Raw genomic sequence first — 21,427 nt, forward strand, 5'->3', positions numbered from 1 at the left:
ACACTTTTTTTCCGTGTTTTTACGCCAAAAATAATTTATTCAGGCCGGTCACACGTAGGTGCAGGTAAGTATTCAGTTAATTTGTATGATAATCATATTGTAATAATAATATAATGCATATAGTTCCTATTTGTAACTAAATGTACAAGTATAAATTTATGTATAATATAATATATAGGTACGTACTTTTATAATGGCACGCTCGTGACATTTACTATTATTTGAAGTAAAACTCAAACCGTATAATGTAGAGTATTATTATGTGTATACATAAAGTGTAAGTAAATTATGAATATTAAACAGTGCCATTGTATAATGCACACACAATATTATACGAGTATTATTGTATTTGTTATTATAATAACACAATTTATAATATGAACCAAAATAAATGTATTCATTTAGGTAGTGTTACAACGTCATCGTATAATTAAAATAAATGATTTTTAATGATTTTTGTAGTCTTGATGGTTAAAGAGTGAGGACGGTTAACCTTGAACAATATTTTCGTGTCACATAGAAACAAAAATTGCATATTGTACAACAGAAAGAAATCAGATTTTAAAAATGCTGCGCAGAGTCCAATATAGAGTCATATTTTTTCTTGTAATTGTTTGTTTGTCCAAACTCCAAGTACAATAATAAAATAAATCAATTACCACCAAATGATAAGTAGATAAGGTAGGTCGAAAGCATGTGCTGTAAATGTCAAAAAATTACTTTAATATTCGTCATCTATACGTATTGTTCAATACGGAATATACGACGCGTAACACGGCGGGTGAGTTCACCTTCATGGTGTAACATTATTGATAAGGAATAAAATCATGGAGCAAGATAAAACTCTTTTGAAAAGATTGAGTTACAAAAATTAATCGCTATCGCGAGAGAATGATATCATTACAAAAACAAAAATGTTTCTCTAATTTCATTAAAAATTATAAATCAATTTAGATAAAATTAGACCATTGTTCTAAAAACCAACAGTCGCACAACCAAGTTGCAGTATTACACAATATATCATGACTTGTAACATAAAGTCGTCGATATCGATTGTAATAACTAATAACATAACTATTTAATAAACACTTAAGAATTTGGAATTCTATGCATTTTGATATCTTTATGGTTTAGATAAGAGTACATGACACTATGACAAGATATCCACAATCCATTACAGGAACAGGAGTAGATAATTTATTATTAGGTAGGTAAATAGAATGAAGAAAAAAAAACATAAAATATTTTTAACAAATAATGTTTATTTGTACACATAAATTAAACAATGTTTTCATTCTAAACATTCAAATAATTTTGTAATACAAAAATAAATAAAACAATATTTTATCGTATGTTCGTTCATAAAAAAAGTTTAAGTCTCTAAAAATGTATATTATATTAAACAATAAATATTATAATAATGAATTAACACGTTTTCGAAAAACGTACTTAAGCCACAAAAATGTTTTTGTTTTTGTTTAAAACAGAAATAATATATATCAAATTAAAATAAAAAATAAAATAAAATAATATTTCATACACGTTTTGATAAAATACTAAATAATTTCGTAAAATATGGAATGTGTGGTTAATTCATTAACTATAGGTTTACAGCTGGTAGGTAATAATAATAATATCTATTGCTTTTATTGTATTCATTTAATTGACAATATAAATATATATGTACTACATTCTTTTTTTTTTTTTTAGAGTGATTTGAGCTCAAAACACAATTATAAATCTATATTATAATTTAAATAAATCTAGAAATAAATAACATGTCATCCGAGAATCTATATATTGTTTTAATAAATAATAAGGTCCTAACAAAAAAAAAAAATCATAGTTTAATATATTGGTAACTAATTTTAATACAAAAAAAAATAATAATAAAATCACAAAGTTTGCCCGCCCGATTGGAAAAAAAGTGACACTGATTTTACAGTCGACTTTAGTAAGTATTTCAAGTATTTGTATTAATAATATATTTACTTGGTAAAAAACGATTTTTACGCGAGGCTTTTTAATATTAATATTATTATGTAACATAATAATATCAAATCACAATAAAAGATTTAAAAAAAAAAAAACAAAAAAAAAAAAAACAGTCTAGTCGTTTTAAAAGTTGTATCGATAATAAACATAATATATAACCCACACCCCGCATCGCAGGCGTGCATAACTGTACCGATTTTCCGAATATCGATCACATGTTCCACACACTCACGGCGGGGTGGCTTTTGCGAATGAATGACTATTTAATTTTTTTGATGTTAGTAAAATAAAATTGTCTTATCGCCGCAGTTATTCTATTGTATTTTTTATGTAGCTGTAACTCGATATACAATTTTATAATGATTATATGATTTCCAGTTTCACGATCCGTTATATTGCACGATTTGTATGAAATCATACGTGCATGTACGGATCGGAAAACCGGAAAAATATAGGTACCAAGTATACTGCAATGTAAAAATCGTTTAAAAAAACAAAATATAAACACTTAGAAACATCGTTTGTTTACCGATCCATTAAACGGTGTGTATATTATAGTGTTATAATTACGTATTTTACACCTACATAATAATAATATTAAAAACGTTAATCTAAACATACACACGCACACGCACACACACACACACACACACACACAAACCTTCACTGACTTGAAGGCCTCCCCCTATATAAAAATGTGGCTTAAGCGTATCGACATATATTATATGTATATAAAGTATTATAGTGTAATAATGTAAATGTATTAAATTGTAAGTACAATAACGAGTGCCCAACTATAATTATATAATATATATATATATATATATTTTATATACGTATCATACTATTAAATTCTTAAGTCAAATAAAAAAACTCGAAGGGCTTATGAGGAGGGATTGACCCGATCGTAAAAATCGGTATTTGATCTATATATGTATATATATATATATATAATATTATATACGTGTATCGTGGCGTTAACATTATTATACAACTGCGGGAGGGAGGGGATGCTCTGTCTCTATCACAGCACGAAAAATAATAAAAATATAATAATAATTTAATATAAAAAATTGGAACTTCACCTACTTTCCGGAATGTGGAAACGCAATGAGACGGCCTTCGTCTATATTATTGTTGTAATCGTATTTTTTTATGTATATATATAGTTAATATTATATAAATTTAAAAAAGTCGTTTTTATTCTGTTAATTATTGTCTGAAATATTTTAGCACCATTATATAATACACTTTAGAACAGTGTAGTCTAACGCGTTTTAAAAATGGTCTATTCACATTTACATGTTATATAGTTAAAAAGGTATAATCATAAAAACGTAATTTGTATTGTAAAATATTAAAAGAGGTACGCGCCAAATATAAGCTTGCGGGTTTAATTTTGTAATTGCCGAAAATGTTCCGAAGAAAAATTGATGTATAATATTATTATTAAAAAAAATATATATATATATATATATATATACGCCGATTTTCTTATATAGTTAATACATAATAAAATTTATTTTTTCTGTCGTTTAGATGGCCATCGGCAGCGGTTTCAGATGCGCTATCGAGCTCATCCTCCTCACTTGTCTCACCGGGCCTTTGCCTACCCCGGTTAAGTTGCGTTCGATGTCCTCCAGGCTCTTACCCTGGGTCTCGGGCACGCAGAATATGATGAACACCAATCCCATCAAGCAGATGCCTCCAAACATCCAGAAGGTGCCGTCAGTTCCGAAGACTCGTAACAAGTCAGCGAACGTCTTGGTGACTACGAACGTGCAGGCCCAGTTGAAAGCCGTTGCCAACGATGCAGCTGTGCCCCGGATTTTGGCTGAAAATATAATATAATTTGACCGGTTATACACATACATAATATAACTAGAGGTGTGGGACGTGGGTAGGGGAAGGGTGATACATCGGAAATTTTATCTAAGTATAGTGAAATACTTTTTTTTTATTATAGTTATCTAGACGTTATTTTTGGTTTAAACTTTAAAGTTTTGAAAGAAATGTGGGTAGTTGTTAATAAGTTCTTATTACAATGGACCAGGCTTATTTCTTTAATTATAATATAATATAGCGTTCGTGCTTCTTCGAGTTAATTATCATCAATTATCATATTTACCGGGCAAAATTTCGCCCATCATCAGCCACGGAATTGGCCCGAAGCCGATGGCGAACCCAATGATGAAAAACACGAAACTGGCCAATGGCAACCATCCGTACTGAGACACGTCGTAACCGTTGTTTTTGTAGTTGAAGAACGTTCCGAGAGTGATGAGCGTGACCGCCATCGTAGCGCTAGACGCGTACAGAAGGATCTTGCGACCGAGCTTGTCAATGAGACCGGTTGCTATGAAAGTGGACAAGAAATTGACAATACCCACGATGATGGTGCACAAGTTTTCGTCGATGGTACTTCCCGCTTCCTAAATAATAACAATGAAAAGGAAACAGATGTTTAGATGTGAAAAATAAAGGCCTTCGTAAATTTTGTTTCATAACGATTCGAGTGTCGAAATATTTACATAATATTATACCTTAAAGATTTTGACGGTGTAAAAAATGACTGCATTGATACCGCTGAGTTGTTGGAACAACATGAGCCCCATAGATATTAGCAAGGGTTTCGAGTACATCTTGGAGAACAAGCTCAGATATCCGGGCATTTCTTCGTTCTTGCCCATGTGATTAGCTTTTTCGATCTCGCTGAATTCTTGCGTTACGTCCGCGTCCTTTCCACGCAGCCACTGAAGAGCTTTTTTCGCTTTCTTGCTTTTATCTATACACAAAAAACAAATACGAGTCTTTAATATACAATCTCAGTTTAGAAATAATCACGTCCAGTACGACTTACTTCTGCTTATGTACCATTGTGGTGTTTCGGGGATGAGGAACATGCACACCAAGAACGGTATAGGGATACAAGCGCCGAGGATAGCTAGCATCTGCCAGTTAAGGTATTTGCCAGCAATGAAACACAACAAAATACCACTGTTGCCGAGAGTGGTGGGCAAAAGGCCCAACGTCCCTCTGACTTGAGGTTGTACAGTTTCTCCTAAATATACAGGAAGACCTAATGAAGCCACTCCTACGCAGAATCCGGCTATGGCCCGACCTGCCATTACCATTTGCACGTTAACAGCCATCGCAATTAGAATAAAGGCTGCAAACAAATAATAAACATTAACATTGTTAGAGTCGATGAAAGTATCATATAAGTATAATATATACAGAAACGACAAAAAAAAATCTGTTCTAATCGACAAGTACACGGATTAAGATGTGCTTAGTAATATGCACATAAAGCAAAAAGTAGGTTAATACTAACAAAAAACACAAGTAGGTATTAAACCTAGACCTAAATACCGAATTCATTACGAAATCGATGTTGACGATTGTCGAATTTAAATTAAGTTTCCTCATACTATTTAGTGTTTACTTACAAATAATAAAAGGTATTCCGGTAGCGAGTATAGTGGTTTTTCTACCGATGGACTCGATAAGGGGCCCGCCAGCCATGCCACCAATGAGTGCTGCCAGTGGCATGAGACTGCCGATCCATGAACCCTGTAATCAAAATTCGATTAATCATTATTACCTCAGAAACACACACGAAACGCCGATGAAAATGGGTACTTACTTCTTCCTCGGTTACTGTCAGCGGACTGCCCGGTCTGTTCATTGACGGTAAGGCGGGTGACGTATAGGCGGACGCGAATCCAACTACCATTGAGCATAATGATACTGTTAATGAAGCAAGGATCTGTATGAACAAAGTGTAATATTTGCTAGTTAGACGAATCCAAAAATACCGAATTTTTAGTAAGACAAAAAAAGTACGTTCTATGAGTGACAACAATAGTTGTCATGCATAACTAATATACCATAAAAATTGAAAAAAACACGCGACTTAAGCCATCGTGTAAATATATTTTTCATCCTATTCGTTTTTATTGGTTTTCCAGACATTTATAATAGATAAATATGACCAATCAATGTATAAAAATATCCACCCACACCCCAATGACATACGTCCGTGTTCGTGAATTATCGATTATATAAATCGCAATGGATATTATTATCAATCGTTTCTTAAGCGCGTATTATTTTCATTTGCGCCAAATCGCCAAACCATATTATTTATCGTTTTGAATTCAATGATTATATGTTATTATATGCGTTTTCATATACATTTTCAAGTTCACAAAGTTCAAGTATACGTAAAAAAAAAAAACGTACGCAAATAATTAACGTCTTACAACACGTGCAGAGTACTAATCGTTGTAAATAGTAACATACGTCGATAAACAAGGTTATTGTGTGGTGGATGAAAATATGCGATAGAAACATAGCGACGACTACCAGCTATAGTGATGGTGCTGACTACTGCAGATTTCGTCGAGCACCATATAATATACAAATGTTTCAGAGTTAATTTTACGGACAAATCAGATTCGTAAATATAATATTAATATGTATAATAAGACCGCGGACAGCTATACGTAAACCTAACATTTTATTGTCCAATGAATAATATATATGATCGAAGCTCTCTAATAATAATAGTCAAATAGTCTAATGGGTACCTATTGGTATTGTGTTAAAGTGGTGTGTTAGTAGAATGTATCTTCGTCATTCGCCAATGAATGGCGTGCTTATTATAGTCTTATTGTATTGGTACTATAGGTATATAGAACGGTCGAATTCGCGGCGTTTTAATGGCGAATTAGTCGGGTGTTCGTGAGCGTCGACGAGTCTGACTTTGCTGATATTTCGAGGCCTCGATCGATGTCCTGAATCTTTCGGATTATTAGGATTCAAGTATATTATTGTTGTTGTTATGCCTATATATAACCTCGCGTCTTTCACTGGCCCGCGCGAGACAATCGGACTTTGATTTGAAGAGCGGAAAACACTATAAAGTGCGTCGTCCACAATAATGGCCCGACCTGTCCGGGTGCCGGAAGCCCGAAACACCGTGAAGTTTACGACCGTTGGCCTTGCATTTATTACTGCGATGATCGTACAAGCGTACAACTATACAGAGCAGGGAGTTCCCGGAGCGTCAGCCCTCTAAATTCGTGATCACGGCAGATCGACGATCGTCTTTCGAGTGTGCTCGGAAGAATCTCGACAATAGGCGTCGGATAAAACCTTATAGTTATGATGGTATTATTAAAGTCATATTAAACTGGCCTCGGTATTGGCTTCGAGTCATAAGGCGATTTAATCTTTTGGTTTTACGCGCACAAAATTTACTACCTATACATAATAGATATATATACCTAGATGGTTGGAAAAATATGTGAAATATGTCCTCTTAAAATGTTTTAATTAATTCGTAAAAATAAAATAATACAATACAGGTTATTCGAAACGCGTACGAAATGATATTATAATACTGTTGCTCTATACGGTTCATGGCATATTAAATTCTTTGTCGACATAAAAAAATTTATGATCTTCGACCGTCAATAACGAATTTTACTCGTCTCCTGTATTATATTATACGACGTCCAAACGATCGTTTTTTATTTTATCTGTCGTACGAGCTTATAATATAATATTATTATTGTTATACCCGTGGGTACAGAGATTATCCTTTCGGATGAGCTGTGACCTATGCAGTCGCCAGTCGTGTTATTTTTAAATTAAAACTCAAACATTTGGAAACCAAAATACACGATGTACGCCAGGACTGTATTACAAGTATATTCGTGTTTATTCTAAAACCGAAACCCAAGTACATTTAATAATAAATCAATATTTTTGGTCTTTGTGTCTACGGTCAAGACCGTTCGCCTCTTGACATACATCGGGTATATTAACTTTTTATCCGCGGGAAAATAAAATGAATGCAGGATTTAGAAGAACGAGACCCGGCCATTATACGTACAATATAATAATTTACGAAGTGTTGTGCTGAAAGACCCAGATGGTGATTTTAACTCTAAACCATCAACGATGATTGTTATTGTTGAATGTTTACGCAAAAGGATGACCAGAAGGATAACTATATATCTGGTCCTAAAATATAATACTATATTGATTTTAACGTGTAAAACCGATACTATAATATTTTCATTAAAGATTGTAAGTGATACACAGTGTGTATTACACACGTAACAAATCAATGGTATTATGAGCGTGTGGACCTAAGTTAATTAAATTTTCTCTTTCATCAAAGTTTGTTTTCGCATTGTTAACGTCCACCGTAGGTACATACTACCTACCTCTATATACTTTATAGTATGATATATAATAATTATGCCGTACCTGAAGGGTACACGTATTATTGCTGTTAGCATTCAAAACGTATACACTTTTGGCGAAAGAGTATGTACATTTTATTTGAGCAAATAATATATATTATTCTGCATAGGACGTTATTGAAACCAATTGTATTCAACTGTGATTCCTAAACCGCCCTTCGACACGTCTCCTCCGAAGGCCTCGACGATGCCAAAGCGACTTTTATTAGATAGATCATGACGATGATGTACTCGGTCGTGCGCGTGCATATAATATATATACATATATATATATATATATATATCGATCGTTGGGTAATAATGACGAACGCGTTAATTAATTAATAATAATTAACAATTCGATCGATATCGCATACACACCGAAAGGATTTATCGACCTCGACGCGCGCGACGGCGACTACGAAATAATAATATATGATATCGAGACAAAAAAAGAACGGAAACAAAAATGCTCATTCGGATGGCGGGCAGCCACGAAACACGGTCGAAATGCGCATTGTACAAAAGCTCCAGGTGTTATATATATATATTATATCAAAATTCATAATAGGCACATACGTGTTTCCGTTGGCATTGAATCGTTATTGTGATGGTCAACGGCGGCGATGAAAGGAGCCGGATGACGAACTAATACGTCGTCTCGGACTCGGGGGGCGTCCATTATTGTAATAATCAAATAATGGTTGTAGAATTTACGGTATAATGAAACGGACGTACGAAATGCATCGACCGCCGCGTCGTACGTATTATGTATTATAATATACATTTATTCGTAGGTATCCACAAAGGTGTAAAGCACGCGAACTGAAACTATTCTCCGCCCACGCTCGGTCGTGTCCGGGTACAATGATAATAATGCGATTGCGTCGCGCCACGAGTTATAGCCGAGAGACTTTGGAGACATTCGTTACACGATTGTTTATAATATTATATTCGTTATGGAAGAGTGTTTCTCGTGTATTATTATTGTTTATATAGTATATAAATCGAGGGCGTTAGGAGCTTTTTCTTTACCGGAACGATGCTGATTGCGAATGTAAAGAATAACAAAGGGTGAAAAATATTAGTGCTAAAAAAACGTAACTGGCGTACATAATTATATGGATACAAATTTTATATTATAAACTCGTAGGTTAGCTAAAATATAGGTTTGAACTCGCTCGACTCTGTCACGACTCACAATAGAATAATTAAATCGGTCGAATCCCCGGTGTACGCAGTCGTCATCTAACGACTAACCGACTAAATATCCAAAAAAGACTTAGACTTAAGGATGGGATGGCGATTGGGAGTTGGATAGGGTGTCGGTGTTCGATTAGGTTTTAGATAATTGATTTTAATCGTGAAAAATAATACATATTCGCGGGATATGATTAACAATTTTAAATTATTCCTGTAATATAATACGAATATATTTGTCATCACGTCGCGCATCGTGATCCACCAACACTATTCTAACTAGGTACTTGTTTTCGAGTCCAGCTCGTTGCGGTTAAATTAAACTCGTTAAAAATAAACCAAACATAACAAAGTGCTTAGATTCGGCTTTGTCTTTATTTTTTTCACGCGACGCGTGAGACATTTTAAACCTAGGTACGTCATAAACAAAAAGCTGAATGAATCATATTATTTAAAGACGGACGACAGGCGTTGAGCAACATAAAGTTCAAATATGTAGGTAGTGAACCTTACTGTACACTAGTTATCTGTGGCAGACGGTTTATAATTCGGAATTATAATAATACCTCGAACGGCCTCCCCCATGTAGACAAATTTCTAAAACAACCGAAAATTACAATTACGAAATTGCAAATATCTCCTACTATAAACAAACAAACCCGAACCAGTGTAGTACTGTTTGTGCGGTTGTACAACACCTATCACGTGCTTGTGGCTGGTGAAGTATTCGGGAGTTGGGACACGATACGTTCGATTAGTTTATCGTATTTTTTAATAAATGTTCACTAAGCTCTATCGAAAAACTATGAAAACGATAACCAAGACGGTCGCTCTTTTTTCACATCTACTTAGGTATATTATACGAGTGGATATGAATACAGGATATTGTACAGGCATCTCTGAAGCCAGTTGCTGTAACTCGTAAGGGTCTCTTCTGACGGATATATGCTGTCGATATAATATTTTATGATTCACGAGAAACGGAGACATTCCTCAGGAATAACCCGTTGTCGTCGGTACCTACTGAAGTTGATCTGCCGTTTTCACGAGACCGCGGGATACGCGTCGGGCACGCCACAGGGTGTACCGGCATCGCGCAAAAAAGGTACGAGCTCACCCTCCGCCGGAGCCAACCCACCCACCACCGTTATTCGCTCGTGCTGCTGCAGAAAAGCGCATTACGAGTTGCGTATATATATATATTTTACACGATCCCCCTCGCAGCGCTGAAAACGACACGAACGTGTCGCGGGGACAGAGGTACGAATATAATATAATATATACACTTAATATAGCGCACACATCGGCTGTTTTATACACACCATTTATATAAATATATATATATATATATGTGTAAGTATAGGGAGTATGTGAACAAGCACGGAAAAATCGTAGTTCGTACATTGCGAGGACCCGTGGCGCGAGAGCTTAACAATTTCCGATACATATATTATTTATATTATATATTTGTTGTGGCTGCTGTAGTAACTGTCGCCTATCCAAACATTTAATATCAAGTAATATAAAGTTCAAAGTATACGTTCTAGTGTTCCACCCATAAAATTTATCTTTTTTTCGTACTCCAAAATATGAGCTAATAGAACATTCGTAAAAATACCAAGTCCACGTTACGGAAATGTAACTTGTAAATTAATAATTGTATTTAAATTTAATTTTGTTGTATTATTTTACAGTCGCATTAGGTTAAAATAAATTTGATCCAATATTTTCAAAATCAACAGACATAGGTATTAGGCGTATTACTAAAGCCTGTAATCCTTATTAATATACCAACGGGTGCCGTAGATAGGAATTTAATATAAGAGAGGTTTATCATAATAATCAGATATTATATAACAAAAATACATTTATATACTGTCCGTGTCGTAAGGGGAGGATCCAACCCGGTAAACCCCCCGTGTCTACGGCCCTGCAATAGCCTATAATATAGTAGATTAGTAGGTACGCCTTTGTACTGGCTACAAACAGTGATTTTTTTTAATCACTTTTTTTTTAAATGTTGGCAAAAGAATGTTTTATCTCGTTAAACCCTAAGCCTAATTAGAGACAATATTTTTTTCTGTTATATTCTTATAGTTGGGGACGGCGTTACTGTATATACCACAATTATAATGGGTAGTCTGCATACCTAATTCCATTACAGTTCTGACCTTTCGCCTGGACATAATAATTTCATATTATACAATACATAAAATCAAATGTTATTCGGAGACGGTGAAATTCGTTCGCAAAATCGGGAACGCGCTTAATCTGCTAGCTGGCAACCATACTCGAATTTCATAGCCACGCGTATACGTTGTTGCTTGTTATACCTAATACGTTTTAATAGTCATAATAGTATTGCCTGCAGCTAATCGTTATCACTATCGCACCCGTAAAATCGCGAAATATTCTACGCAGCTTGTTCCGCAGTCGTGTACCTGAATAACGCGTAGGTACAACTTATTATTTTACAGTTTTACACATTACATTATATTATTTAGGTCCAGCCAGCGATTATGATTATATTGTTTTCGAAGCCGTTATTAATGTCTCACACAGTGAAACGTGTACGAGCGTATAATACACAAACACGCATATTATATAGGTCTATGCATGTAGCAGTTTTACTTGCTGCAGCAGAGACGGCGTCGATTTTCGATCAAATGGGTATCATTATTATATTATGTTTGAAGGTAGGTTGCGCTCGTGGAAACGGAAAACACTATATTCGTCATAGTAATAATCATATTAATTACTGTCGACAATCACTCTCCACGCGTGTATTATACCTATGTGTGTACCAGCTACGCATACCAATCTACTGCACAGTTTACCTCGAGTAATGATTATAAACGATAAACGGTGTTGGGTAACGACGAGCGTACAATAATTAAACGAATTGAGTCTCTAAAAACTGTGAACGGATATGACAATAAGCGCACTGTATAACATTATGTTACATATTTTATTGATGTTGTCGGCATACAACATTACAGACATGCTTATATTCTACTACAATATATAATATGGGTCGACACGAATTCGAAGAAATCATGCACAGATGAACAACGATTTACAGCCATATGGGTTGGCACTGGACAATAATTTGCAAGCTATAAAGTTGATAAAGTTTGAACTACCGGTTGATGTAGTGAGTTTTCGAAATAAAACGATAATATTCGGGTACTGCAAGATACTAATATATTATTATTGTAATAAAACCTCACCGAGAGCAGTGGGCTGGGTTACACGTGTGCACGCGTTTTGGTTTTATTTAAAAATGTATTTTACGCATTTCTTTACCCGAGATTGACTTGCCAGCAAAATACACCGAAATCGGTCCAAACGGTATAAACACGACGGAGTGTTGTTTTGGTTTTATAATACAAACAAAAATCGCGTGTTTTTAAAAATACCATTATCTGTCTGAGGCATTCATCGTCACGCCAAACCGGCAAAGACGGTAATTATTATTGAGCAGTGATGTGATTTTTTTTTTTTGGTTTTCGAACTTTGTGGGATCATATACAACGAATCAGTGGGGCGAGATGTGCTACCCGCTCCAATAAAATAAATGACGGAAAAAGTGGTGAAAACACCTGTTTGGTATACTCTTTTTAAAACGATACAGCTGTATAAAAATTATTGAGGATAAAAATAGGTGATGTAAAAGTAATTCATAATATGATAATACCAAGAAAAAAATATAAAAAATATTGTTTATTCATAACTCGAAAAACTACCCCTAATGGTTTATCATTTAAACAAAATAATAATAATATCTCTAGTTAAAAAACATCTACCTATATCAAAGACGCAAATCAGAATGATATTAAAAAGCACCATCATTTGCACTCCATACGTTAAAACTATATGGAACCACGAATCTCATAATGGTATAATGCTATAAAATATCTATTTCAAAATATCATACTCATTTATTGGATTTTATATAACACATACAGTATGCCTCGAAATCTGTTACTTAAAAGCAGAATATTTTTTTAAAATGTTGAAGTACAGACCAATCTATATACAACCGATGATGTTGACTAATTATTATTTGTTATTTATCGACGAGCGCATTTTAAAGTTTAAGGCATATATGAGCTTGCAGTGCCCTGACGTTTTGGATCGGTGCTCGGCAAACACCCTTATATTGATATTTATACAATTAATTACGACTAGTCGCGAATGATACAATATGTACGAGAACACTCGATATCGATATCTATTACACGACTTAGGGTCGGCAAAAAACGAGATCTTAAAGGTCTTATCATATGTTCTACCATTCGACTGTCGGTCGAGATGATTATTATTTTTTATCACTACATGCGGTAGATACGAGGTATACCTGCGAGGCGTTTAATTTCGACTTGGCCTGGTTTTCCTGTCTGACCACCCGTATGTGACGATGGGTGTCGGTCCTGAGCAAAACCATGGTTTCGGCGTATCTAGGGGTCGGCGGTGCGTTGCAGGCGTCTGGCACGCGGTAGCGGCGACGGTCGTTGTTGTTGAGCAGCGACGAAGAAGACGACGAAGACGGTGCTGGCGAAGCGGTGTCGGCGGCGGTGTAACAGGTAACGGTAGAGTCGAAGCTGACGACAGCGTGCGAGCGTGTGAGTTGCCGTCGCCTCCGATTCTGAAGAGCTTGTGTTCGGAGTGGCGTGCGTGCGGCCGTACTAGTTGTAGTGGAAATGGTGCGGCGGGCCGCGGTGCCGTCAACGTCCGCCACCGCCGCCGCCACCGCAAGCAGCGACCGCCGCCGCAGCGGCCGCCCTCGCCGCCGCGGACTGCTCCGCCGCTGCTGCCTTCGACTCCGCGGACTCTTCCGCCGCCGCCGCCGCCGCCGTTGAAGCCTCTAACGCCTTCACGACGTGACCTCCAGATCGCCGCCACCACCTCGGCCGCAGACCGAGGATCGCCGCCACCATCACCGCCGACACCACCGCCGCCGCCGTTCGCTCGCCGTAGTGGTGATGCGTCGGATGCGACCTATACGTATATCCTCTTCCCGGTTTTCAAACCGAAAAAACCACTGCCGACGCCGAAGAGGTGGGCCGCTTCCGGTATATTATCGCAGCTATTATACTCCCCTATAGCACCGGCCGAAATCGCCTGTACCTGTTGTTGTTATTATTATTACATATTCGCGCTGACAGTGTGTGACTTGCGATTTGACAAATTTTACGAGCTCGGGATCAAGGGTGTTCGTAACGTATGTATACACGTAATGCACTATACACGACTACGGTGAAGTATAAAGTCGCACTTAACATGACATCAACGCCGTACAAACTTTTTTAAATCGCATTGATATATCCCTAATTACTGAAGCACAAGCACCTCGTCATATTATCACTCTGCTACAGGAAACTTAAGTGATTTGGACGAATGAAAAAATCGGATTTCTTAACTTTTAACCGTCTCGTGTCAACCTCCCTAACATAAATTCTAATACGAATTGATATTTGTGATATTCGGAATTGAAAAAACTGAAATTTTCGAATGTTTTCCTAACTCAGAATGAGCTAACCCGACCGTCTTTTATAGTGATATTATGTAAACGTGAAGGACAGTTTTGTTTAAAATATTATTCTCGGAAACATTGACGCCATAAAAAATTATAATGTACAATTTGTTTTTTCAATACTGTGTGGACAGCAAATTGCATCATAACTGTGTATATTGTGAAATAAATCGGAGAATTATCGATTAGAACTACTTACTATGGCGTCCCGACTACTTATCCCATTTGTTTCAACGCGTTGGTTTTAAAATTGCATACACAGGCACGAAATTACAATATTTTTTAATTAGGAAATTGAGGATATTATCCGAAACACGAGGCACATTATGTAAAACAGTTTTCAACGACGACACGAAAAGACGAACCAGTTTGTTTTACACAAAGCAAAAGTACGCATATCCGTCTATATACGCGTAATTTAGTTTGGAAAAAAAATTAACCAAAATGAACCTACTTACGTCGAACAGTGCTTATAAAGACAGTGTCGATTATATAATAATATATTATATTGAAGAACCGTTTAAAACAAATCGTTAACGATCGTAAAACGTATTGGAATACGATTTATGATAATATTATAATTTCGTCTCGGATTTAATTACACATTAGGGCCGTTGTCGGCCAGCGAGGAACGCGAGAAAAACTTAACATCGTATACGATGCCCAGTCCGAACAATATTTAATTTCGTATATTATGCGCATGTAGATATAGTATAATATTATAATATAAGTATGTAAGTAAAATAGGCGGATTTTAATACGAGACCCGCAGGTATACTACATACTATATAGCGGTATTCACGTCCCGAGGGTGTTACACTGTTACACGCCTTTTGCGTTTACGGAGTGAGTTAATTAATTATAATGTTCGTAAAAGTTTCTAGGACCGATGTCCGTGTAAATAGTTGCATGGATGAAAAAAAACTTCTATTGTTTCATACTTTTAGTATATATATATTATATTATTATTATTATATCGAGTCGTTGCGCGAAGTGGAAAAAATCTAATCTAATTTTTACACGTAGGAAAACTTTGAAAATTGAAAGTAATCAATAAAAGAGAAACGAAATAATAGTTTCGAGGACTCCCCCGCGGGTTTATCCACAAAATTTAATATTATTGTACCAAATCTAGCCCGGTGGGAAAGGAGGGAGGAGCGGTATCGATCAAAATATTTCCATTCGGTTGTTGGCGCGCCGCGAATTCGTCGGCTTTTATTCCACTATATGTAATATATTATGCGTCCGGTTGAGAATCGTCATCGCCCGCGAGTTACACCCTTTAAAACACACAGTAAGGACATTAGCGACACTAAATTACTGGCTATTCATAGTATTAAAATATACCTACTCAAAGAAATTTCAAGGCGACAATGCGATACATACAGCCCATACAGGTACTCCTTGTGTGTTTATTATTTGTTTACGAGCCCGACGAATAATTATTATTCAGTATCGTTAACATCTATTGGGTTATTTTTTAAACATTTATGGTTATTGTTGCTCAGCGGCTGCGATACAGTGTGTCGTTTACGACAATTGTTCGGCGAAGTACATTATAAAGACGTTTATATTATTAAATTATAAAATATAATATAGACTTCCGGAAGAAGGGCATAATGATCGCAACTCGTCGCCGTTCGTTAAAACCGCCCGGGAAGTGCATGAGATAATAATACGAAAATACAATACATTCAAACTGCACAAAATTATGATCGATATAACTTTTGGCAATCCGGACGTCCGCGAGTTTTGACACACCCACGCCTCAGCTTTAGTATACGAGCATTGTGTGGAGCTTTTGTAGTTTAAAACTATAGAAAAGTTTGTTGTAGAGTTTTCGCGAATTACAATGCACCGTAATGCGTACATAACAGTATTCTGGAATCTCAAAAATTAATCTAAAAAAATGTATGGCATTGCTGCGAAGCTCTCGGTGACATTTCAATGACGCGCGTTTCGGTTAAAGTCCCAAAACCAAAGTCACCACGTAAATATGAACGAACGGCGGCCTCGGTGGTCAGGATTGTCCCGAATGATTCACATTCAGGATGAGTGTGTCCGAAGGTTTATTCTCCGAATTGCCGATATTATAACGAACCATCATTATGCGAGTACAGACTTTGGCAAGTATTATACAGTGGGCCAACTAGGAAGCTATAAAAATGTTAATTGTTCCGATCACTGGGACGTGATCAGGGTACGTTTGTGGTCAAGGGAACTCGATTCGTATAATGAAAAAACTCGAGACGCGTTTTAAATATGGCGAATTCGAAACGTTGATGAAATTTAAATACTAGAATTCGTTTAAAAATTCATAGATGTAGTTACAATCGCAAAAACTATATAGTATGCATAGGTGAGCGGAAATAAAAATTAGGATTTAAAACATTTAGTGCTTCGTAAATAATTTTGTTTTCAATAGTATTTTAAAGATAAAAAATATATTTTCCAAATAACCTATGGGTAACCATAATATTAATGCGTGTCACGTCAAAATCTCGTGTCCGGATTAGAACGACTTTGCATATTATATAGGTTGAAAAATATAGTATTAAAATTCACGGCCGTTGAATAAATCCAAAGCCTAAACTATTACACTCGAAATCTTCAGATAATAATGTTTAAAAATCTGGTTTTGAAACACTACGCGTAAATACATTGTCAAATAATGGGAAATAACGAAAAGTTTTCGTTTCTTCTGGTCAATAAGTACGTATGACTTAGCTGACGACGATTACCGAACGCACCCGAACTATGCGAAATAAAATGTCGCCCTCAAAAAGCCTATACTAACAAACTTTCGATTCCCTTACAGCCAAAAGTATGAACGTGCCTATAAAATATGAAGAGAATATTATATTGTGTCTTCGGTGCGATCCTTGACCTGATTTTTGTTTTTTCATTATCGAAATAATTATACATATAACCATTTCCGACGCGTTCGATAACGATTATAGTAATACAGCCGAAATACTGTACATCGTTTCTACTGGAAAACGGCGCCGAGCGCGTAATGCGCAACAAAACGATAATAAGTCGCATGCACTCGAACTATCGGAATGTTTACGGTAGGCCTAAAAGTGTTTCACGAGGATAAATCGTCCACTGATTACCACGATTAGGTGTTATTTAACGAGTACGCCCTGCAGTAACGCAAAAACACTGCATATATATGAGGCCGGCGCTAATGTTATCGAAACGAATACCCATCCCGAGCTCGAGTATAATATTTATTTTATGATAACCGCCAGTACACAGATAATGTTTCTTACTTGTTGGAATCGTCATATTTTATTATTTTGCAAGAGGCTAACGCTATCCGTAGTAAGGTTTTTCGTACGCGTAACCAACACTGTCACGCCGAGTAAAATATAAAATCGGTTTTTATAATTTTTTTTCCCGAAACACCGCCCGTTTAAGCCCGTTCGCAGACCGATGAATACATAATGACATATGCGAACTGTTATAACTATTTATATAATACTATTATTAAACGCACTGACGGACAAGAAACGGACAACGGACTTTTGGACTACTGCACGTGCCGCGGCGTGTCCCATGAACTAACCGGAGCGGCGATATCGCGTGTACTCTCCGCGCGTCCCGTGAGATGCACTGCGGAGTTGGAGGGTCGTCGGCGCGGTTTGCAGGGCTGATTTCGCGGACGCGTGCGCGGACAACCACCGCGCCTTTCCTAACGGCTACTTCCACGCCGACCTCACCCCCCTCGTATATGAAACAACCCTCTCCTCCTCCGGGGAGGTTATTTTACCCCTTTCGCCACCCCCCCCCCCCCCAAGAATAATTTCCACCCCACAGTTTATTTCCACACCATGCGTTTGTCCGACTTCATCTTCCTCACCCACCGTCTATTGTCCTCCACCCGCCACAAAAGCGCGCGCGCAACGCTCAGCGGATGACTCGTGCTTTTATATATTACATACATACATACATATATATATATATAGATATGCAGTCGTCGAGTCAGCGTTGCCGAAAGATCGAGCGGGAGACGGGCGTAACTCCCAGTCCGATTGGGCCCTGCGGTGTATATTATACGCGTAATGTTACACTTTAGTCGGGTGTGTTTTACGATCGATTCGCGGCGGGGGCCCAATCTCGATCGAGTGTGTTCACAATATAATATGCTATGTAGCTACGATTCGGCGTCATCATGGGGGTGGGTTTTTGTAGGTCGGCGTGGTGGTTATTTCTAGAGATCTTTATGTAAAAGCAGCTGAGCATTCCAAAACTTATGCAGAGTTATAACTAAAACCGGGCTAGTGGGCGTTTCTTATTTTCGGAAAAAAAAGTATACCCTTGTCAGCCTCGTCAACGAATATAAATCACCCTCAAGCCGTATCGTATTGCAGGCTAGTCGAAAGTCAACGGAAATCCGATTAGGCCGTCAGTCAATACACAGCCATAAATAGGATTTATTAGTCTGTGCGGGGTGTCGGCACATCAAAATCGATGAGAAGACGATAATTATTTTAAAAGCGGATCTCTAGACTCTAGTGTATCTTATCAGTTCATCGTATGAAGATTGAAGCGCAATTGAATAAAACATTTTCCAAACACCCGTAAGGCCATGTTCAAGAAGACATTTCATTAAGGTAGTCTAAAAATATCTTTTAATATTATTGTATTTTATTTAATTAAACGAGAAACGTAAACGGGCCGAGGCCACCTCCGGTACGTGCGCAAAAACTAAAAAGTACGCAATCGAGGTTTTCGTGTGACACACAGTTTTTAGCAAATTCCCCGATGGCCACTGATAACATTAATAACATTATCTTCCCACTATACTCAACCGGTTATAGATTCGTTTTACGCCAATATTGCACATATAATACACACCCCCATCAGGTGCGTATAACAGTAAAACTGGAGCCACGTTTATGTGTGAGTGTGTGTGTGTGTGTGTGGGGGAAGGAGAGAACTTAAGAGCTAAAATATTCAGGTAATAGTATAAAACACTAAAATTAAACATTTCCTATGAATTAACATTGAATAGTTAAAAGTAAAGTACAATAAATATTATTATCTAATGTTTATTTTTTTATCTGAAAGATTTTATGTATTATTTCCATTTAAAAATATAAAATAAAACGATCAATGTTCTCTCTTCTTCGAGAGACAAATTACTGTGCAGCAAGTTCCAATGGAATTGACCACCGAAAGCATTTGAAACATTAATTGTCAGTGGAAAAATGGGCCTTTAATGATTTTTAAAAAAATCGCTTCAAAACTTTACCAAACCCCCAAATGTTTTTATTGTTTCATTCTATAATTTATTTGTTTCAGAAAAAAAGATTAATTATTCAACGGGTTAAATTTGTTATTGTTTGAATAAAATATTACAACTTGAACAAAACGTCTGAGAAATTTCAAATATTTCATAAATGTCTACTCTCCGAGTTTCGTGAACGAAACACGTTTCATAAATTGGTATTTAGGGGCGTGAATGGAATAACGTATCATACAAAACGTCCGGAAATCGCAATTGGATTCCTTAGACGAAATGCATAAAGCATAGTACGATGCGATCAATTTGTACCGCCGCACAGTACACTCAACCACGTGCTTCAATGTTATATTGTTTGCCTACGCTGATATCTAAGCGGCGCATGATGTTGTGAATTTCGAGTAAAATAGAGACTAGTATGTTCGAATAAACGCAAAAACGAAAATCAAATAATAATGATAACATACCACAAGACTAGTTACACTGGTCGAGTAGTTAGAACGGGTACAAAAAAATAAAATAGGTTTAATTACTTGACCCGGTAATTTATTACGAAAATAATTATTACACTAGCGTTATGGAAATTACAAAGATAATATATTGCTTATTATTGTACCCAATTTTTGTGTGACAATGACATTTGGTAGGAACGGAAAATACATATTCATGAAACAAAGTTATAATAATATGTTCGCGATAAATAGTAATTACTTTGTTATGAATTAGAAAACTGCACGATAAGATCAAGAACACAGCGGCAACGTGATGCGAGAAAGTATAAATTTAATGATAATGTTACAAACCTACTATCAAGTTATACTTCCACATTCTCCAATTCTCCTGTGCTATGCTATTATGTAGTTTCAATAACAATTTCTAGTAGAAGTCTAGTGACGAGTGAAGAAAATGTATTGTTGATTGAGGTAGGATGAGTGTTGAAATATTCGATTCGAACAAAAATCGTTATTATAGATTAGTTTAGGATGTACGATACAAGGATAGCAATGTTTAATTTTTCTAAAAATAATATTATTATTTGATGTCCTTAAAAATGATCGAATTTCGGTATAAGGTGATATCAATATAATTTTTTAATTATCTTATTAAATAAATATCGAATATAAAGTTAGTTTTTTTCAAAAACTATCGACATAACTACTGCATATTTTTTTTGACTTTGAACAATAT

The 21,427-nt window shown here is 36.2% G+C and overlaps 1 protein-coding gene across 5 annotated transcripts in view; it reads right to left on the bottom strand.

Annotated features, from left to right (window-relative positions):
* Positions 1–1,848: 1,848 nt before the first annotated feature.
* LOC111032699 (facilitated trehalose transporter Tret1-like) overlaps positions 1,849–21,427 on the bottom strand; it is a 50,683-nt gene continuing 31,104 nt past the window's right edge. For all 5 annotated transcript variants that reach the window (XM_022313137.1, XM_022313135.1, XM_022313136.1 and 2 more), the window contains 6 exons: positions 5,642–5,764; positions 5,445–5,568; positions 4,856–5,164; positions 4,539–4,780; positions 4,124–4,427; positions 1,849–3,829 (listed from right to left, as the gene is read on the bottom strand). In XM_022313137.1, the coding sequence (XP_022168829.1) occupies positions 3,531–3,829; positions 4,124–4,427; positions 4,539–4,780; positions 4,856–5,164; positions 5,445–5,568; positions 5,642–5,764 (1,401 nt within the window). In that variant the 3' untranslated portion in view covers positions 1,849–3,530. The remainder of the gene's footprint in view (positions 3,830–4,123; positions 4,428–4,538; positions 4,781–4,855; positions 5,165–5,444; positions 5,569–5,641; positions 5,765–21,427) is intronic.

The sequence above is a fragment of the Myzus persicae genome, unplaced genomic scaffold, assembly GCF_001856785.1.
Source record: "Myzus persicae strain clone G006 unplaced genomic scaffold, MPER_G0061.0, whole genome shotgun sequence".
Classification (NCBI taxonomy): Eukaryota; Metazoa; Arthropoda; class Insecta; order Hemiptera; family Aphididae; genus Myzus; species Myzus persicae.